Here is a 20,866-nt window from a genome sequence, read left to right on the forward strand (position 1 = left end):
TAGAGAGTATTGTACGATATGCATTCAGCCTTTCTGGAATTCAATTACAGCGCCTATGTAAAGCATTCTGACTCCAGCACATAACGGGAGTAAAAAAAAAAATAGAAATAAAATGGAATAGGATGTGTAGGTTTTTATTTATAAAATTTACATCAGCCCCTGTCACACTTGTAATTCTCCCCGTGAGACTAGAAAGGAGACTTTCTGAAATTATTTTACTTTGAGTTAAAAAATAAAAAAACTATTGACAAATACTGAAATAAATCCTAAGGAAAATAATAGTCACTAATATTGGTAAAAAAAAAAAAGAATGTTTTCGTAAAATAGTCTTGTAATAAAAATCAGGTTTCAATGTGGATAATATCCCGTCGCCCTCTCCAAAGTCAATAACTAGGTAGGAGAGATAAGGACCGCTACAGGGACCTCACAATAAAGAGCTGTAGAGGTTTGTTATGTGCAGAACTCTTAAAAAAAGACTACTAGGGGTTGTCCAGGACTTTATCATTGATGGCATATCCTTAGGAGTGGTCATTAATGTTTGATTAGTGGGAGTGTGACACCTGACAAACCCACTGATCAGCTGTTCCAGGTGGCAACGGTGGTTGATAGTTCTGTGTTGCGCAGCTGCACAGCACAGCTCCGCCAACTGTATACTGTTCATGGTCAGGTACTGCACATACACCAACTATTGAGATCAATAGGAGGCGGATGTGCGGTACCTGGCCGCTGCCACTATACCGCCGATGAAGTGATTGATGTGACATCGGGAACAGATGATCGGCGGGAGTATCGGGTGTCGCACTTCGACCGATCATCAGACATTGATGACCTATCCTATGGACAGGCCATCATTGTTAGAGTCCCGGACAACCCCTTTAATCAAGAATGGAGTTTCATACACCAGTTTTAAATATCTGGTGCCGCCTACGCCATGGTGTACATGATGAAAGTCGTGACATCAGAACTTGCCAAGACCTGGAAACACCGGTGAAAAGTAAAGAGGAGACCAGCGCCAGAGTAGTGAGGAGGACCGGAAAGGAGTAACAGTGGCAGGGATGGGTGATGGGGTAGGTAACTAAAAAATTTTATTGTGTTTTTAACCCCTACATGGACTGCCTAGCCTACCCTTACAAATAATGACCTCGTGGCAAATTGACCTTTAGCTGCATAACCCGTATAAGACAGCCCATTTAGATACCGTGTATAAAATTCTAAATATAGAGTATATATAAATATAGAATTATACTTAGAGACAGACACCTTTACAGAGATTGTGCTTTATCTCATATAACCTTGAAATAATTGGTTCACAATGTTAAGCTCTAAAAGTCATGAGTAATAAAGTTCATTATTTTTCTCGGAGATAGTTTTTTTTTTTCTATGCTCCAAAAACTCATTAACCATTTTCATCTTTTTGCAAAAAAAAAAAAAAATTAAATTAAAAAGGCTACAACTACATTTCCAGCTTTCGGTATCATTTTTCACATGTCTAATTACCAGACTTTGTTCAGATGGTTTGAAGAATGTATTGAGGCTGCAATTATTACATACCAGAAGCAATGTGATTATTTCTTTAGATTAACATTTATGTAATGCATAATTCATCACTTTGGACCTCTTGAAACAATATAATTTTTTATTTTAATGTTGAAAAATTAACTTTTTCAATAGGGGTTATACAGTCGCTGGCAGCGAGCTTGATATTTCCTTATTTTTATTTTAAATGTATTTATTACGCTTAAAGGGAACATGACACTACGATGTTTTATGGCCATCATTTTGTGTAATTCACTTAAAAAAGTTTTTAAAAAATAATATATATATATATATATATATATATATATATATATATATACTGTATACAGTAGTTGTAGCAGAGATGTTGAGATGGATTACAGGAGATGGAGTCGGATCTTTGTCTCTTTCCTCCTGTCTTTCTTTTGGGTAAAGTGCACACAGTGATAACAGTGAGGTGGACTTTCATTTCAGGGAAGGGAAATTATTGGAAATGTCAGGTATAATACAAAGAGAATGGTAGTCCAAGTATCTCTAGTGCTGGTAGAATTCATATGAAGACAAAGCACCCACTGAAAAATAATGGGTGACAAGTTACAAAGCCTGGATATATTAGACTGCTATGCCCCAAAAATGAAGTTTTAACTTGTTGTGGGGGATGAGGGCAACAAGGCCACACTTTTCAACAAATTTTGTATGAAAGCATTGATATGCTTTATTATTATGTCTGGGCAGGAGATTTAGAGATCCGTATCATAAACTCTGAACTCTGACTGCTTTTCAGACATATTGTGAAATTGTCACGAGTATGTCACATCCTCCTGGGGATCTGAAGTTAGAAGATCACTACGTATTATGAATCACAGATCCTCCATTTAGCCTATGTGTTTGTGTCCCATATTAAATAGATTTGGTTTTCTTTAGTGCTGAAGAGGTTAATAAACCTTTTTTTTTCTAGTCCGAAACTTGCAGCTCCATTTTCAGCTGCTTCTGATGTGGTCATTACCTCTCCCTATAAAACATGGCCAGACCTTCTCTGTCTTGCCAGTGAATGTTTCTAGGCCCTTGGAGACGCTGTGCTGAGTTGGAGATTGTGGCTGCTATTGTTGCATGCTGTTTTGGTTTGTATGCTTTCCTCATTGTCTTGTTCACATTTGGTTGGTACATTCCTATCCTTCCCTATATACCTCTCTACCTTTGGTGAGTGTTTGTATGTTTGTTGCTTTCTGTTATCCCTGTTTCATCTTTGTGCCTTGTTTACCTTTGTCACGGGCTCCTTCTCCGATACCACACAATCAACAGAGCAAGAGAATAGTGAACAATTCCAAAAGCTTTATTTAGGCAAAAACACGAAAGGTCCATATACGATCCACCACACAAAGGATAAGATAGTCCAGAAGCCGAATGCAGTTTAGTAACCGGATAAATGTCCAAGGAGATGGAGTCCAATAATCCAGCAGACAGAGGATAAAAAATGATCCATATGCTTCCCCTTCTCTCTGATGTGCTGTGCTCACATCATCATTCCACACAAGACTGATCTGTGTCTCACCTCCCTGATATTTACAAGTCCCTCTCCTCATTCACAGGTCAGGAGGTGGAAGGTCTCAGGGGTTCATTGTTTCAACAAGCTAGGTCAACATGTCATTAGCATATTAGCAAACACTAAAGTGGGGGCTGATATCACATGGCAGCAACAGCCTTTCATCAATTAGCAAACAACTCATCCTACAAGAGAACACCATGAAAACAAGTAAAATAGAAATATACAGAAAAATGATACCCACATAGCATATCACACCATCACAACCTTATATTTCTGTCCCAGGTCTCATGGGTTGGGGAAGGAACAGATCAGAATTTAACAGGAGCATAGTAAGGTCGGAGACTCGGGCCTTTCTATCTTCAAGACTACCCCCAGGACAGGGATTGTTAAGGTACCTTCACACTCAACGATATCGCTAGCGATCTGTGACGTTGCAGCGTCCTGGCTAGCGATATAGTTGAGTTTGACAGGCAGCAGTGATCAGGATCCTGCTGTGCCATCGTTGGTCGGTGCAGAAAGTCCAGAACTTTATTTAGTCGCTGGACCTCCTGCAGACATCGCTGAATCGGCAGGGCCGTGCTTAGTAACCCGATGTTTACCCTGGTTACCAGCGTAAACGTAAAAAAACCACTACATACTTACCTACCGGTGTCTGTCCTCCGGCGCTCTGCTTCTCTGCACTGTGAGCGCCGGCCAGCTGGAAAGCAGAGCACAGCGGTGACGTCACCGCTGTGCTTTCCGGCTGGCGCTCAGTCAGTGCAGGAAAGCACAGCACCAGAGGACAGACAGCGGAAGGTAAGTATGTAGTGTTTGTTTTTTTACGTTTACGCTGGTAACCAGGGTAAATATCGGGTTACTAAGCGCGGCCCTGCGCTTAGTAACCCGATGTTTACCCTGGTTACCAGGGGACCGGCATCGTTGGTCGCTGGAGAGCTGTCTGTGTGACAGCTCTCCAGCGACCAAACAGCGACGCTTGTTGTGAATTCTGCTCTTGGGCTCCCTCCGGTGGTTGTTGATGGTAATGCAGTTGTGCCTGGGCAGGTGTTTCTGCTAATTGCAATTCGGACTGGGGTATTTAGCTTTGCAGGACTCATTAGTCCTTGCCAGTTGTCAATGTTCTATTGGAAGTATTGGTTCTCTGCCTGGCCTCTCCTGCTTGCTGCCATTTCAGCAAAAGATAAGTGTCTGCTTCATTTTCTTAGGCACACAGGCTGTGTGTCTATTTTTTGTGCTGTTCATAGTTTCTATTTTGTTCCAGCTTAGACTGTCCTGTTGTTTTCTCAGTCTGGTTGGATTCGCTGGAGTCGCAGATATACTCTCCACATCTTTAGTTAGGTGGTGGAGTTTTTGTATTTTTCTGCTGTGGATATTTTGTAGTTTTTGTGCTGACCGCTTACTATCCTGCACTATACTTTCCTATCTAGGTAGAAGTGGCCTCCTTTGCTAATCCTGTTTTCTGCCTGCGTGTGTCTTTTCCTCTCCTACTCACCGTCATTATTTGTGTGGGGCTGCCTATCCTTTGGGGGTCTACTCTGAGGAAAGTCAGTTTTCCTATTTTCTATCTTTAGGCTAAGTGCACACGTTCAGGAATTCATGCAGAAAATTCCTGTGAAAAACCGGACATTTTCTGCATGAAATCCGGAAGAAATCCGCATGCGTTTTTTGCCGCGTTTTTGCCGCGTTTTTGACGCGTTTTTTCCGCGGTTTTTTCCGGACACTTCCCAATGCATTTTGTAGTGGGAAATCCGCATAAAAACCGCAAAAAGAATGAGCATGTCCGGATTTTGTGCCTGATGCGTTTTTTATGCGGAAAAAAACGCATCATGTGCACAAAACATGCGGAATTCATTCTAAATGATGGGATGCTTCTTGTATGCGGTTTTTTTGCGGTTTTATAGCGTTTTTATAGGGAAAAACCGCGAAAAAACCGCGAAAAAACCGGAACGTGTGAACACAGCCTTAGGGTATGTGCACATGTCAGGTTTTTTTCCTGACAAAATCCGGAGAATTCTAGCAGAAAATCGCGTTTTTTTCCACGCGGATTTATCGCGGTTTTTGCGCGGATTTTTTGCGGATTTTTTGCGGAATTTTTGCGTTTTTTTTTTTTTCCTGAAAGTCATTTTGGCTGAGAAATCCGCAAAAAATCCGCAAAAAGAATGAGCATGTCCATTTTTTTTGCGGAATGCATTTTTTTTTGCGGTAAAAAACGCATCCATCTGAACAAAAAATCCAGAATGCATTCTAAATGATAGGATGCATATTTTTAGCGTTTTTGATGTGGAATTATAGCGTTTTTATAGCGAAATTCCGCAAAAAAAACGCTAAAAATCCGGACGTGTGCACATACCCTTAGGGATATTTAGTCCTTCGGCTGTGTCGAGGTGTCTAGGTCTGGTTAGGCACACCCCACGGCTACTTCTAGTGTCTGTGATAAGATCAGGGTTTGCGGTCTGTATAGTTACGACTACTCCAGCGAAGGATTTTTCATGCTGTTCCAAGGCCGCCTGATCATAACAGATGCTGCAGCGATCGGGATCGTTGTCTGGATCGCTGCAGCGTCACTTAATGTGACGGTACCTTTAGGGTCCCAGGGACAGTTTGAGGCCCCCTTTTGTTACCGAAGACTGTCACAACATGGTAGAAATGAATCAGAATATTGGAATTATGGAGATTATTTTTTAAAGATGGATATTCACTTTTTGCAGATGTAAGGCTTAAAAAACATACATTACAAATCACATAGGATTATCTATAACTATTGAATTTCAATGCTGCTTTTATAATGTTACTCTGTTTACAAGATACCACAAGTTGTTATATTTCAGTGCTTGTTGTCCCACCCTTGCTTAATAACATCCTCAGGGGATGGGGCATCCTTAACTGTTTATTCATTCAGTCAAAATTTGGCAGATTTTTACAGGACATGTGATAGATATTTCAGATCAATTAAAGGGCTTTCCCAGTTTCAGAAGATCCCTGTCCCATGGCCCACTTTGTTTTGTAAACCTGTCCTCCATTCGGATCTTATGAGACACTGTCAAGGACCCAGATGATCACGTGTGGTGCAATGTAGGTCACTAACATTAATGATGTGCGCCATTCTCCATGTGGATCAGTGAAGGGCATTGTGTCACTCCATGGGGGTTGGCCAATACCATTGCCATCTGGAAGACCTGGAGGGAGAAGAAGGAAGAGGAGCTGATTATAGGACCAAAAGAGGAGCAGTGATGGTGGTACAGGTTTCGGAAGACAAAGGAGAGGCGATTGTAGGTGTTTATTGCCTTTTAATCTCTTCTCGGCCATCAGAATCCAGCAATATGTCAACTATCTGGCTTTCATTTTTCAGGAAATTACCCCAAACATTTGCCTGAATCCATGAAAGTTGGAAAGTTCTAACCAAGTTTAACTGGCATAGAATCGATTCGTTCATCTCCACTTATCTCCCATACCGTCATCATACAGATATGTGCAGACGTTATGTTACTGTAGCACGGAATGTTCGGAGATTTAGGCTCTGAGGCTCGCAGAATTAATTGTCTATGCAGCTCTGGCTGTAAAATAGGATTAGATATTTACAACATCATGAACATTTTATATACTTTTGCTATGTAAAATATAAACTTCATTCCATTTTTTGGAACTTAAACTGTATGGGGAATAGACATGAATGTGGCTGATCGTTTACTCCTGCAACGTATTGTGCGGGGTGTCGTTATCACTTATCAGTATTTCCAACTTCTGGAAAATTCCATTTCCAATCTCGCTTTGCATAACTGCAGACGGGTTATTGTATTTGTATATTCAGCCACTATTATTTCTAGTAAACCGTGTTTGTCTTGGCTGGTGACAGAATACCTGGGATCCATTGTAACAAGATATTGCGTCATTCCGACGTCTTACATGTCAGCGTTACAATTTCCATTATCGCTTGGTAAATGTTTCTGTTGATCTTAATCTGGGTAACAGCATTTAATTTTGGTATTACTAGTGCAGACAGCGAAGATCCCTCCCAAAGTGTATTTATTCTTCTCTTCTATTCAGTACGGAGCCGCAACTTAATTTAATGTTCTCTCGTACAAGTGAGACTTGACAAGCTCGTAATATGCTTTGAATGTCTAAGCCTGCACTTTCAATTATAAACTGCGCGTACTGCTTAGCCAAGATACGGAGTGTCATCTACATTTCATATATTTTAGCAGCGCTTTGTTCTCTGTATGGATGATATTTTTCTGTCCTGTCTTTCATTCCCTTTTTTTTTTTTTTTACAATGGGAAGGGGACTTTTTTGGGATCCAAAATAAGTTGACATAAAGGCAGGCAGACCAGGCAGCTGCCTAGGGCCCCAATTTGCCTAAAACCGGCCCTGTATAAGGGCATATCGCCACTGTGTGCACAGTCTTTAGATTCCTAAAAGCCAAAAAGGTAATTTAAGAGGACAGTCCTAAAATCGTAACCGTATATTCTCTCATCCGAGAAAATCAGTCTGATAATGCTAAGCAAACACTGATCAGAGTTTCATCAGAGTGTTTTCACAGTGTGATACAATGTTCTCGGATGCAAGAAAGAAGGAGAAAAAAAAATTCTCCATCTTCTCCATTCTGTCAGCCTGTGAAAATCTGTCATATTTTTTCCACTGACTCATTGAATTGCATGGCCGTTCCTTTTTAGATTTAGCATGCAGCAGAGCTAAAAAGTTTCCCACACCCAGATCAGATTTTCCGTGTACATAGAGAAACACACCCAAATAAAAGAAAATTAATCATATCTGATATAAATGGATATTCACAAAAAATATACTGTATATGACTACACAATGGGGTGAACGACCAAAGACAAAGAAAAAATGATACTGAAAAAAGTATAAATTTTATTGGTGGATAAAATTAAAAATATGTAAAATTGTGAGGAGCAAGGAATATAATAAAGTTCATGACAAACGTATGCATTAAATATATAAATATGGGGGGCTCAAGGCTATATTCTCACTACATCAATTATATAGAAGATGAAAAATAGCCTGTATCTATTAAATCAATGAATAAATGTATAAATACCAAAAATAGATAAATATATATATACATATTACAAGAGCAACATACCATGTGGAAGAGAAATAGCATAAAGTACAGGACCCCAGGACTCCGACGTACGTTTCGCCCTTGGCTTTCTAAAGGATTCAGTGTACATAGTCAATAGACAGTGAGCTGCTTATCACGCCAGGGTGTGTAGTCTGATACCCATGAATGCACTGCTGTAGCTGCTGTAGTCCAGGCAATGATAATCACTATGTGATTAAACCTTCAGTGTAAGTAAACAGCAGCACCCAGCTTGTCATGTGACACATCGTTGAATTCGGTGTTTTAACTCCTACCCCATGATGTCCTCAGATTACATAGCAAAAACCTGCTGACAGATTCCGTTTAAGATTACAATACAAAATAAAGTGTATACCTGCATGTCCTGTATAGTCTAGAAAATGGTGGTGGAAAATGACAAGCCTAAAGTTGATCATTGTTGTACATTGGAAGAGAACTAACCCCATATATGAGCTGCCTACAGATGGGTAGCCCAAGTTTTGAATATACACAAGTCACATTTCAAGGTTTACTGACCTATCGTTCTTGCTTTAGAGACTTTTCTTTTCCTCTAGAGGGGGAGTAATTTTGCATAATTTTCTCAGAGACAGTTGCCTTAAACGTTTTACATTTTTGACGCTTGTCCACACGATTATAGCTATCTAGACTAGAAGTGGTTTCCATCTTTAATAACTGAGGATTCATCTTATTTTAATGATTCTTTGCATTTTTATTATAATTGAATGATCTTCTTCATTTCTGATTCCCGAAGAACTCTCTGAATGTATTGAATGTTTGCTCCATTATAACATGAGGCATTCTGTATGTCTCTTCTCTTGGTTTCCAATATGGTGGCCTTGCCCTCGTCTAATGAAATAAATGGAAAGACTACTGATTACCCCCCTATTCATGTCTTGTGACCTCACATTTCTGTTTCTTACAGATGTGTCTTATTCAATGACTCCTATTGTGGCCAAAGCGGATAAAACAGTTTCTATGGATTTACACGTCCCCAGGCACAGATGGAGAAGACGTTCCGTGGATACAAACCGGCCGAGCTTAGGTCATGATTTTTCTGATGGTGCAGGTCTGTCAGACCTTTTTCTCGATGACAATGACAATGGCACAGACATTGAGGTAACGTGAATGAATACATTATTTCTTGAAATAGGACAACTGTCGATTTTTTATATTGCTTCTTGTCTGAAAAAGAATCTGATGTGTAAATTGGTGATTCTGATGTGTAAATTGGTGATTAAAAAAAACTTTCTAAAAAGTCCTCCTGGATTTATAAAAAAAAAAAAACAAAGGCACTTTTTAAGACTTGTCCTCTTTGTAGAGTTATGTAGAGTTATCAAGGCTTGAAGGTAACAACCTGTCCCTATCAAAACAATTATTGTTTATAAAAGTGTCTATAGAAGAAGAATTCTTTGTAAGGTATTTTTAAAAAGAAAATACATAAGTGACCTGAAAGTGAAAGAATTTCAATGGATTATTCACTAGTTATATAGTAAAAATGGTTGGTCACTTTACTGTCGAAATTCAAAAGGTCCTAAATAGCAATGTTCAGACACAGGGACTTAGCCTGGATCGGCTTTGTTAACAAAAGACATAGTGATAATAGCTGTCAAGAAGGAGACGGTCTCCTCATTTACTCATTTGGCTGCCTTGTTCTCTGCCTGCTATTCTGTAGACAGTGTTCAACACATGCGCAAATAGCTATCCTCCACAACCACCATCATCTTAAGAGCTATTGATCGGATTATTGCCAGAGTCAACTCTGCCAGAGTCAACTCTTTACAAAATCAATTTAGAAATGACTCGCAAATGATTTACTCATGTGACTGCCTCCTGTTTTGCCTGCTTTTCTGCAGACAGTGACTGATAGTATATAGCGCATAAACTGATAAAGATTCCCCATCATCACCCTTTTAAGACATATAGGTAGGATCCTTACCAGAGTCCACTCTTGACAAAGCCAATGCAAAGACGACAGGTGCATGACTTACTCATGTGATGGCCTCCTCTGCTGCCTGCTTTTCTGCTGACAGTATTCAGCACATGGGCAGAATGATCTTCTACCGCCACCCTTTGAAGACCTATAGGTAAGATCATTGCCAGAGTCAACTCTTTATAAAACCAATCAAGGGGTGTCACCCCACTTGATTGACTCACCTGACAGCCTCCACTTCTGCCCACTCTTTAATGGACAGTAACCAAAAGTGCTTAGCGCATGTGCGGATAGAGATCCTCCCCCGCCATCATCTATGGAACTATAGACAGGGTCAGAGTCAGAGTCAACTGTTTAGAAAGCTAATCCAGGAACCACAGCGATGATTTACATTTATTGTAGATTTGTTCAGTGGGGGTTTTAAGATTTGCATGTGTCAGAACATGGCTTTTCTAGAGAATTTTTAACATTTGATGAAAAGTGGCCAACCTCTTTTCACAAGGTTAAAGTCATGTCCAACCAATAATCCTACTGTATTGAACTAAAGGAAAACAAAAATGCATATGAATAGGATGCACATTGTTTGATATACTAGAGCAAATATCTTCCTTACTTCAAATACAGCAATCAAAGCAAATTTTTGGGAATAGAGAGTGAGGCCAATCTGTATAAATAATACATATTATAGTTATGATCCAGGCTCTTGTCCAAACCCTAATACTTGTTCAAGGATTCAGCCTGCAACACAACCTGGTGTGGCTGAGAGCTCCATACTGTTCCATGGTCATGTAGAAACCTTCTGTGTACTGACCATTTTTATTTTCATACTACTTATGAGGACAGCACTCTGCAACTATTATTTTCTTTGGACACTTGTTCTGCCGTCCACTTATACCATATAGTCCATTTAAAAAAAAAAAAAAAAAATTATACTGTCTTTCCAAAAGTCTCTCCCTTACAAGTAAATAAATAAGTATTTATGGTTGTTAAAGGGGTTATCTAGGACTATATAATATTTTTGTTATGTGCATAAACCGCTCCTGCCCTCGATTCAGTGTCTTCTGCTGAGATCACAATGACGGAACAGCGGCGTCTCTTCCTCTCTGCTCTGTTGATGGGGTGTGTCATACTCATTGACAACTGGCTCCCTGCTGCCTAACTGCGGAGAGCCAGATGTCAATGAGAATAACCTCGGCAGTCTCGCACTCTTAACAGAGCAGCCCAGAAGAAATGCTCTGTCGGAGCAGCTGAATCACTGACACGAGCGGTTGGTGACCGCTCTGAGCTGGCATCGGGTAGAACAAGCAGGTAGTTGCTTTTGTTAGCACCTACCTGCCTGCAAGTTTTCATGCCCATAGTAAAAAATTATGAGATAGTCCTAGACAACCCTTTTAAGATTACTGAGTAACATTTTGTAGCTATTAGCATACTTTGCAACATCTAAAACGCCAAAATTCATAACATTAATCACACAAGGAAAAATAACATTAATCACACAGGAAAAATAACATTAATCACACAGGAAAAAAATTGCACTTTTGGGAACAGTTTTGCCATATTATGACCAGAATTGTCCTTCCATAATTAGGAATGTTGAGGATTTAATTGAATTAACGGGGTGTCCGATGGTGAAATTCTAATTTATTATGTTAGATCAGGCAAAACATAATACATTTTCAATTGGAATCTTTAAAAAAAATGTTTCTGTCCATAGATATTGTTGTTATGTACTTGTTATGTTGTCCGTTTGTGTTCTTTTCATTCTGCTCCAGAACGTCCAACTGTATCCAGTGTTGGGTGGAAGAAACAATTTCTAGTACACCAGTTCTTATTGACTGGCTTGTATCATAGCAAAAATCACTATGCTGCCTGATGATGGCGCTGAGCTACTGAGCATGTGTGACCACGACCACGAGCACTGGACACATTGGATGTTCTAAGAAGGAATCAACGCAACACTAAAGGGTGCTATAACAAGGATGTTACAGCAGATTGTAGACATGGGAGCAAGAAACATTTTCAAAATTCTGTCAAAGATGATGAATATAGCTACAGGGGTCACTTATGCAGGATATGAGTTTGGGTCACTTATGTAGGTTGTCTTTATAATATTATATGCAATTTGCCGCAGATATAGCTTGTATAAAAATATGTTCAATCCTACATAACCTCCGTTCCTTGATTTATCTGCCTCAGATTATAACTGTAAAGCCGGCCTGGGAAGGTGTTCCAGAGGTTAGAGCTCATGGCAATTTTTTGCTGAGCAGACAGCACAAACGCCCAAAAACCTGGAAACAAAAACAGAGGCAAGGAAGCATTAAAGAAATGTAGAATGAAGGAAGAATCTGTAGAGAAGGATAAATAGAAAAATATTTTTCAAGGCAAAGTAAAAAAATGAAATTCACTTCACCAATTAAAAGCAAAGCTCAATTTAGTTTGCATTTGCATAAGTGATGCTATAAATCATTTCATCTAAATAGCAGTTTTTATTTTGCAGTTTATTCCCTGCTATTTTTATTTTTTTGTACATGGAATGGTAAGGAGGGAGCATAAGCAATAATCTAGAAGCATACTTTGCTTCTTTCCAGCTCAGTTGCATCTCCAAATTTTGAACCCTTTCATCATGGTTGTGCCTATAATGTAAGAGCTCTGAGAAAAATCTAGCACCATCCCAACTCATGCTCAAAACTCATATTCACCACTGTATTAACCTTCACCATTCATGGTCATGACGTATTCAGTATGACCAAGTGAATTATACATGCTCTCTCCTATAGAAAAGGTTATCTACTCTTTCCAGCTTGCAAGAGCTGCTGACTGAAAGCTATCACAAGCAGTTGGCAGGGAGACAGGCTGAAGCTGCATTACATACATGGGACCAGAGGTGTATCTAGGTTTTCCAGCACCCAGGACAAGTATTCAGCTTGGCACGACCCCACCCCCAAGCACTTATGTGATTTGCACACATACAGCCATGTGCCGACTAACTGCTCTTCCTAATTCTCTCAGTGATCAGTGAAAAATTAAGATAAGCAAGAAGAAAAGCTAGCTGTCATGTGACCATAAGTATGAAAATTGCATGTGAGTTAAGTGGCCATGTGATAACTGCTGGAATCAGCAATCAGAGCTGAATCATGAGAGTGAGTATATTACACACTGTTAGGATTGGCATGCTATGATATGGTGCTTCATTTAAAGGGTTGCAGACTTTTCAAATTTTCACAGTGCATGCACTGCATACTTCTAAGATTCTTCCATGTTGGTGGCAAGAGTGGACGGTCATGAGCGCACAAGTATGCGATTTATATACTTTTGGCCACATTCCAACTAGATGTGCCAAGGCGGGCAGGAATAAGCGCAGCTCAATGTGAGCCACCCATGACTGCGCTTGGCCATGGGGCATTTTTCAAATTTGTATTGCAGAAGGACGGGATTGGTTCAAGGGGGTTAGGGGAGGAACATTGGGGGGGGCTCTGGGAGCAGGGTGAAAGTGCACGAAAACTGCCGCTTTAGGACAGGAAGCCAACATGAGGAGAACCACCCACCCTCCCTTTTTTCCATTTCTGTTGGGATTACGTTGCGAACATGAGTTAGGCGTATGTATGGATTCTACTAGGCAGTTATATGTATGTTGGCATTTGCTTCGTCACAGTGGCAGGGTTGGCAGGGTTGGGGTTCTTGGAGTTGACGTTGATTCGGCAGGGAAAGAATTGTAAGTAAAATTCCGGACAGTTAAAATTGTGTGAGTTGATCTGGCATTTGGTTACGGGCTCTGGACGGGGTTTTACCCTGGGAGGTGGTTGGTGGTTAGTCTTCTCGGAACGGGATGTATGGTGCCCTCGAGCTGGTGGTGTACGGCTGAGGGTAAAGTGATGGTTGAAGTTCTTTTGGTTTTGCCAAATATTAAGCCAGATCTTTCAGGAGCTCCAAGAACCCTCCCCTCATGTCTTTGTAAAAAGAGTTACATATTTATATTTTTTGTTTAAAGAAAATATTTTATGTTATTTTTTGTTAATAAACTGGCCCTGTGGCCAAAATTATCCAAAATAATTTAATGTGTAGTGTTGTTTTTTTAAATGGGGGTGGCATTTTTCCCTACATGGGTTGGTGCGTAGGGGAGGTGGCAGGTAAGAAGAAGCCATATTGGCCAAACGCGGTCAAGCCTTGCTCAATAGATTTTCATTGAGCGAGGCCATGCATGTTTAGTCGGTACATGACCGCATGTATGCAAGTTGCATACTTGTGGTTTCGTGACCTCCCACTCTCACTGCTGGCACCAAAATTCTGACAGGATGCAGCCCATGCCGTGAGAATTCAGCAATCTGCAGTCATATAGAATGACTGTAGACTCATCACAAACTTGGACAACCCCTTTAATGCTCCTAGCATAAATAAAATCATAGTAACCCATAACTTGTCGGATGGCACAATATCTTGTTAACAAAGTCACATATCTCATTAACTTACATGTTATGGATTGTAACAAGTGTACAGGGTCAGAACCAGAACATGAATTCATCACCAGAACAACAAGCAGTACAGCAATTCATCACTAGAACCCCCATCAGTGCAGAAACACAGCATTACCCTCATCAGTACAGAAATACATCACCAGAACTACCAGCAGTGCAGAAATCCATCATCAGTGCCGCCATCAGTACAGAAATTCATCATCAAAACCACAGAAATACAGCTATATAACTCCGATCATTACAGAAACACTACATCAAAACCCTCGTCAGTACTGGAATACTTCACAGGAGCCACCATCAGTAGTACAGGAATACATCACTAGGACCACCATCAGTATATGAATTCAGCACTAGAACCACCATCAATACATGGCACATCATTTGTAATGTCAGGCCAGACCCATATATATTTGTACTGCCTAAACCTACAACTTCAAGTATATCGTTAACAATGGTAAGGAGATACTGTGAGTTGTTGCTATCAGTCACCATCATATTGCCGACTATGCAGAAACCACAGTACTAATGAGAATTTGTCAGTATAACAAAAAAATTACATCCAGCTACCTTATAGATGATGTTGTCTCTGATTTGAATCATTCTCTTTCTTTCTTTCATCTTGTCCAGATACCATGATGACTTTTTTCACAGCCACAGCTTGTCTCTGCACACTTCCGTCTTATGCAGCACATCCCCACACAATACCCTTAAAATAGCGGTTTAGTTATAATTTTCCTGAATAAAAATATCTGTCCTACTCTGAGCCCCTAAATAGATAATTGCCCCTCTTTATTTTTCTTACGCAAAACATTACGAACACACAGTCTCTCTTATGCTACATGCCCTCCAGCCTTCTCCTTTCCATACTAAGTTCCCTCTTCATACTGTCCTCTCACACAGTGTCTACCCTATTGGGCCCTTGTCTCTATACTGTGCCCCCTCATCACACTCCCCTCCTTGACACACTGTCTCCTCCTGGCTGTGCTCTTACATTGTTCCCCCATGATACCCCCCACACTACTATGTTCCAGTTCTGTGCCCACTCATGCTTTTCTCCCCATCACAGTATTCTCCTCAATAGTCTCCTCAACCATAGCCCCCTTCCTCCTCATAATGTCTCCTCTCACATCCCCCTTGCTAACCATACTGTGTCCTCACATATCTATTCCCTTGTCCTCCATACTGCATCCTCACACATCCCCCAAGTCCCCATACTGTGTTTGCGCCATCTCATCACCCTCACTCCCCATACTGTCTGCATACATTCTTCCCCTCGCTCATGTTGTCGTGCTACTCATACTGTGTCCGCACTCATCCTCCACATTCTGTGTCCATATACATTCTGCCTTCACTTCTCATACTGTGTCCACACCCATCCCCTACTCACCGTACTGTGTCTGTACCCATCACACATGTCTTCCTCCCTTGCTCCTCATACTGTGTCCTCAATTTCTCCCACTCTTCATATTTTGTCTGCACTCATCCTTTCTTCGCTCCCCAAACTGTGTCCTCAAATATTCCCCACTCTCATTGCAATACATTTTTGGATTTTTGGTGTATTTAGCTCCACTGGAGCACTTATCCCCAATGTTGTTTGCGCCTCTGCTGCGTCGGCGAGTGGCATCAACAGCGTGATCACATGACCTGATCACACTGCTGACCCACATTTGAAAGTTGCGAGTACAATTGATTTCTGGAAGGCGGCACGTTGCACCTTCTCTGAGCCAGCTATAGGCTTCACAGTCGATTCAGAAAACGAACAACTCCTTGTCCATTGGGTGACAAAATGCTGCCGCTGGGAAGAAACCTCTGACTGCTACATCAGGTCCCCCTGACAGCTGTGTCCATAGCAAATGCCCAGCCTGCCTCCCCCCCAGATACACCTGTGCATGGACCTCCTATGATAATGCCATAATGTGCAGCTGTGATTGGCACCTGCTCTACCTGTAGGATACACTAACATGCCACAGTGTGTGGCCACATCACATAGAATACACCGAGACTGTGCAATGTGAGTAAAAGGATAACAGACATATCACTGATCTGTCACTATTTACCTTCAGTATTGTGGACAGAGCAATGTGATGAGACTCCTTCTCTGCAAATATAAAGGTATTATAATAGCATAGTCTGCATTAAAGAAACCATATAACAGGTATACAAAAGAGTCTCTTCATTTTATTTAATGATAGCCTGTGCTTCCCCTTATAGGCAAAAATATCCCATGAGTGCTGCTTTAAAGATTTTTGTAGCTATTTTTTTTTCAAAAACACAACCTATCAGCAGGTTGTGTATATAACGGAGGTCAGCTCCATTACCTTCAATATGAACCAAGCTTTAAGACCCGACGCAGCCCATGCACTAGAAGAAAACAACCGTGGTTTTATTTTTTATTTTTAATAAATCCTGGACAACTCTTTTAACTTACTCCACCATTACTTAACAACCCTGTTGCTGAACCCCGTGGGAATAAGCCTGAGGTTTAACAAGAAGTTTATATAAATCTGTACTCTGTGAGTTCCCGTAGTTAGTACGGAATGCTGAGATGTTATAGCAAAGCCGTTATGTGCACTCCTACCACAGCTGGAAGGTCTGGTCACATGGCCGTATTTTCGGTCTGAGTGTGATCCCACAAATCATTGGGCCAATGTTATCTTATGGGGCCGTGCACATGCTAAAAAAAATGAATCGCTGACTGTGTGAGTTGGATCCATTATTTGGATCGCGCTTAGCCATGCAAGTCAATGAGATTTCTGCGCACTCACAAAATGGAGAAGATGGAGACATTTTTTTCCCCATCTTTTCCTCACCTGAGAGAATCTTACCACACTATAATCAGAGTTTGATCTGAGTGTCATTTGCATAACAGGCCCGATTTCCTCATATGACATATGGTCGTCTGCACCTGCCCTAATAATGAGGTTTTCTACCACATGTACATACATCCATGCTGTATATCTGCATTACCACTATAACCATGCAAGTGGTATATGAGAACAGAATGTAGAATTAAATAATAATAATAATTTTATTTATATAGCGCCAACATATTCCGCAGCGCTTTACAAATTATAGAGGGGACTTGCACAGACAATAGACATTACAGCATAACAGAAATACAGTTCAAAACAGATACCAGGAGAAGTGAGGGCCCTGCTCGCAAGCTTACAGACTATGGGGAAAAGGGGAGACACGAGAGGTGGATGGTAACAATTGCTTTAGTTATTCGGACCAGCTATAGTGTAAGGCTCAGGTGTTCATGTAAAGCTGCATGAACCAGTTACCTGCCTAAGTATGTAGCAGTACAGACACAGAGGGCTAATACTGCATAAAGTGTATGAGAACATGATGCGAGGAACCTTTTTTTTTTTTTTTTTATTATAAATAGGCCACACAGGGATCGTTAGGTTAATGCATTGAGGCGGTAGGCCAGTCTGAACAAATGAGTTTTTAGGGCACGCTTAAAACTGTTGGGATTGGGAATTAATCGTATTAACCTAGGTAGTGCATTCCAAAGAATCGGCGCAGCACGTGTAAAGTCTTGGAGACGGGAGTGGGAGGTTCTGATTATTGAGGATGCTAACCTGAGGTCATCAGCGGAGCGGAGGGCACGGGAAGGGTGGTAGACCTCAGTCTACCAGAGAGGAGATGTAGGGTGGTGCTGAGCCATGGAGCGCTTTGTGGATGAGGGTAGTAGTTTTGTACTGGATTCTGGAGTGGATGGGTAGCCAGTGTAATGACTGGCACAGGGTAGAGGCATTGGTGTAACGGTTGGTGAGGAATATGATCCTGGCTGCAGCATTCAGGACAGATTGGAGCGGGGAGAGTTTTGCAAGAGGGAGACCGATTAGTAGAGAGTTACAATAGTCCAGACGAGAATGAATAAGTGAAACAGTCAGAGTTTTTGCAGAGTCGAAAGTAAGAAAAGGGCGAATTCTAGAAATGTTTTTGAGATGCAGGTAAGAAGAGCGAGCCAGTGATCGGATGTGGGGGGTGAATGAAAGGTCAGAATCAAGGATGACCCCAAGGCAGCGGGCATGTTCCTTTGGAGTAATGGTGGAACCGCACACGGAGATGGCAATGTCAGGCAAAGGTAGGTTAGTAGAGGGAGAGAACACGAGGAGTTCAGTTTTTGACAGGTTTAGTTTCAGATAGAGGGAGGACATGATGTTAGAGACAGCGGTAAGACAATCACTGGTGTATTCTAAAAAGGTCGGTGTGATATCGGGAGCAGAAGTGTATAATTGGGTGTCGTCAGCATAGAGATGGTACTGGAAACCAAATCTACTGATTGTTTGTCCAATAGGGGCAGTATACAACGAGAAGAGTAGGGGGCCTAGGACTGATCCTTGAGGAACCCCAACAGTAAGGGGAAGGTGAGAGGAGAAGGAACCAGCAAAACATACAGTGAAGGATCGGTCAGAGAGATAGGAGGAGAACCAGGAGAGAACGGTGTCCTTGAGGCCGATGGAGCGGAGCATAGTGAGGAGGAGCTGATGATCCACAGTGTCGAATGCTGCAGAGAGATCCAAGAGAATTAGCATGGAGTAGTGACCATTAGATTTAGCTGTTAGTAGGTCATTAGAGACTTTAATGAGGGCAGTTTCAGTAGAGTGTAAAGAGCGGAAGCCAGATTGAAGAGGGTCGAGAAGAGAGTTATCTGAGAGATAGCGGGTAAGACGGGAGTGGACCAGGCGTTCGAGGAGTTTAGAGATGAAGGGAAGATTAGAAACAGGTCTATAATTAGCGGCACAGTTTTGATCGAGGGATGGTTTTTTAAGTAATGGATGTATGATGGCATGCTTAAATGAGGAGGGAAAAATACCGGAAGTGAGGGAAAGGTTGAATATTTTTGTTAGGTGAGAGGTGATAGCCGGGGAAAGGGACTGGAGGAGATGTGACGGAATGGGGTCACTGGTGCAAGTGGTCGGGCGAGAAGATGCAAGGAGCCTGCTTACTTCTTCTTCTGTAACTGCTTCAAAGTCAGAGAGTGAACTAGATGCAGTGGGGGAGGGAGGACAGTGCATGGTATGAAGAGATTGGGAGATGATTTCCTGTCGAATGTGGTCAATTTTTTCTTTGAAGTAATTGGCCAGATCGTCAGCACGGAGATCCGTGGTTGGGGCCTGCTCTCTTGGGTTGAGTAGGGACTGGAACGTGTCAAAGAGACGTTTAGGGTTATTGGACAGGGAGGTGATGAGGGTGTTGAAGTAGGTTTGTTTGGAGAGGTGAAGGGCAGAATTGTATGTCTTTAGCATGAACTTATAATGGATGAAATCTTCGGGTAGATTAGATTTTCTCCACAGACGTTCTGCGCACCTGGAGCACCGCTGCAGGAAACGTGTTTGCAGCGTGTGCCACGGTTGTTGCCGTCTGTGCCGAGTTGTTTTATGTATAGGAGGAGCAGCTTCATCCAGAGCACTTTGCAGGGTTTCATTGTAATGCTTCAATGCAGAATCAGGACATGAGATGGAGGAAATAGGGGCCAATGAGGACTGCAAGTTCTTCATAAGTTTCTGGGTGTTAATGGCCTGTATGTTTCTATAGGTGTGGAAAGTGGGGGTGACCTGAGCGGGATGGCAGTTCTTGATAGAGAATGAAAGAAGGTTGTGGTCAGAGAGCGGGAGAGGGGAGTTTGTGAAGTCATCCACTGAGCAAAGTCGGGAGAAGACCAAGTCAAGGGAGTTTCCATCTTCATGTGTTGGAGAGTTAGTATGCTGCGAGAGGCCAAAAGAGGAGGATAGAGATAAAAGGTGAGAAGCAGATGGGGAGAGGGGAGAGGCAATGGGGATGTTGAAATCACCCATGATAAGGGTGGGGGTGTCACAGGAGAGAAAGTGTGGAAGCCAGGTGGCAAAGTGATCCAGGAACTGATGAGAGGGGCCGGGAGGACGATACACCACCGCCACTCGCATGGAGAAGGGGACGTAGAGTCTGACCACATGGACCTCAAAGGAAGGGAAGACAAGTGAGGGTACTTGGGGGATAACTTGGAAAGTACATTTGGGTGAAAGGAGCAGACCAACGCCTCCACCTGCTCTGTTGTCTGATCTTGGGGTATGAGAAAAGTGTAGTCCACCATATGAAAGAGCAGCAGCAGCGGTGGTGTCTGACTGCTGGATCCAGGTTTCAGTAAGAGCCAGGAGATTAAGAGAATTAGAAAGGAAGAAGTCATGAATGAAGGAGAGTTTATTACACACAGAGCGAGAATTCCAAAGGGCACAATTGAAAGAGACAGCAGGCATGCAGGGAATATTAATAAGGTTAGAGGGGTTTCTGGGTGTAGCAATTGGGAGGTTTGACTGGCT

At 41.7% G+C, this 20,866-nt stretch overlaps 1 protein-coding gene across 2 annotated transcripts in view; it reads left to right on the top strand.

Moving 5' to 3' along the window:
- Positions 1 to 20,866, top strand: part of PLXDC2 (plexin domain containing 2) — a 635,896-nt gene that overhangs the window by 273,072 nt on the left and 341,958 nt on the right. For both annotated transcript variants that reach the window (XM_069729531.1, XM_069729533.1), the window contains one exon: positions 9,079 to 9,272. In XM_069729531.1, the coding sequence (XP_069585632.1) occupies positions 9,079 to 9,272 (194 nt within the window). The remainder of the gene's footprint in view (positions 1 to 9,078; positions 9,273 to 20,866) is intronic.

The sequence above is a fragment of the Ranitomeya imitator genome, chromosome 6 (genome assembly GCF_032444005.1).
Source record: "Ranitomeya imitator isolate aRanImi1 chromosome 6, aRanImi1.pri, whole genome shotgun sequence".
In the NCBI taxonomy this organism is placed as follows: Eukaryota; Metazoa; Chordata; class Amphibia; order Anura; family Dendrobatidae; genus Ranitomeya; species Ranitomeya imitator.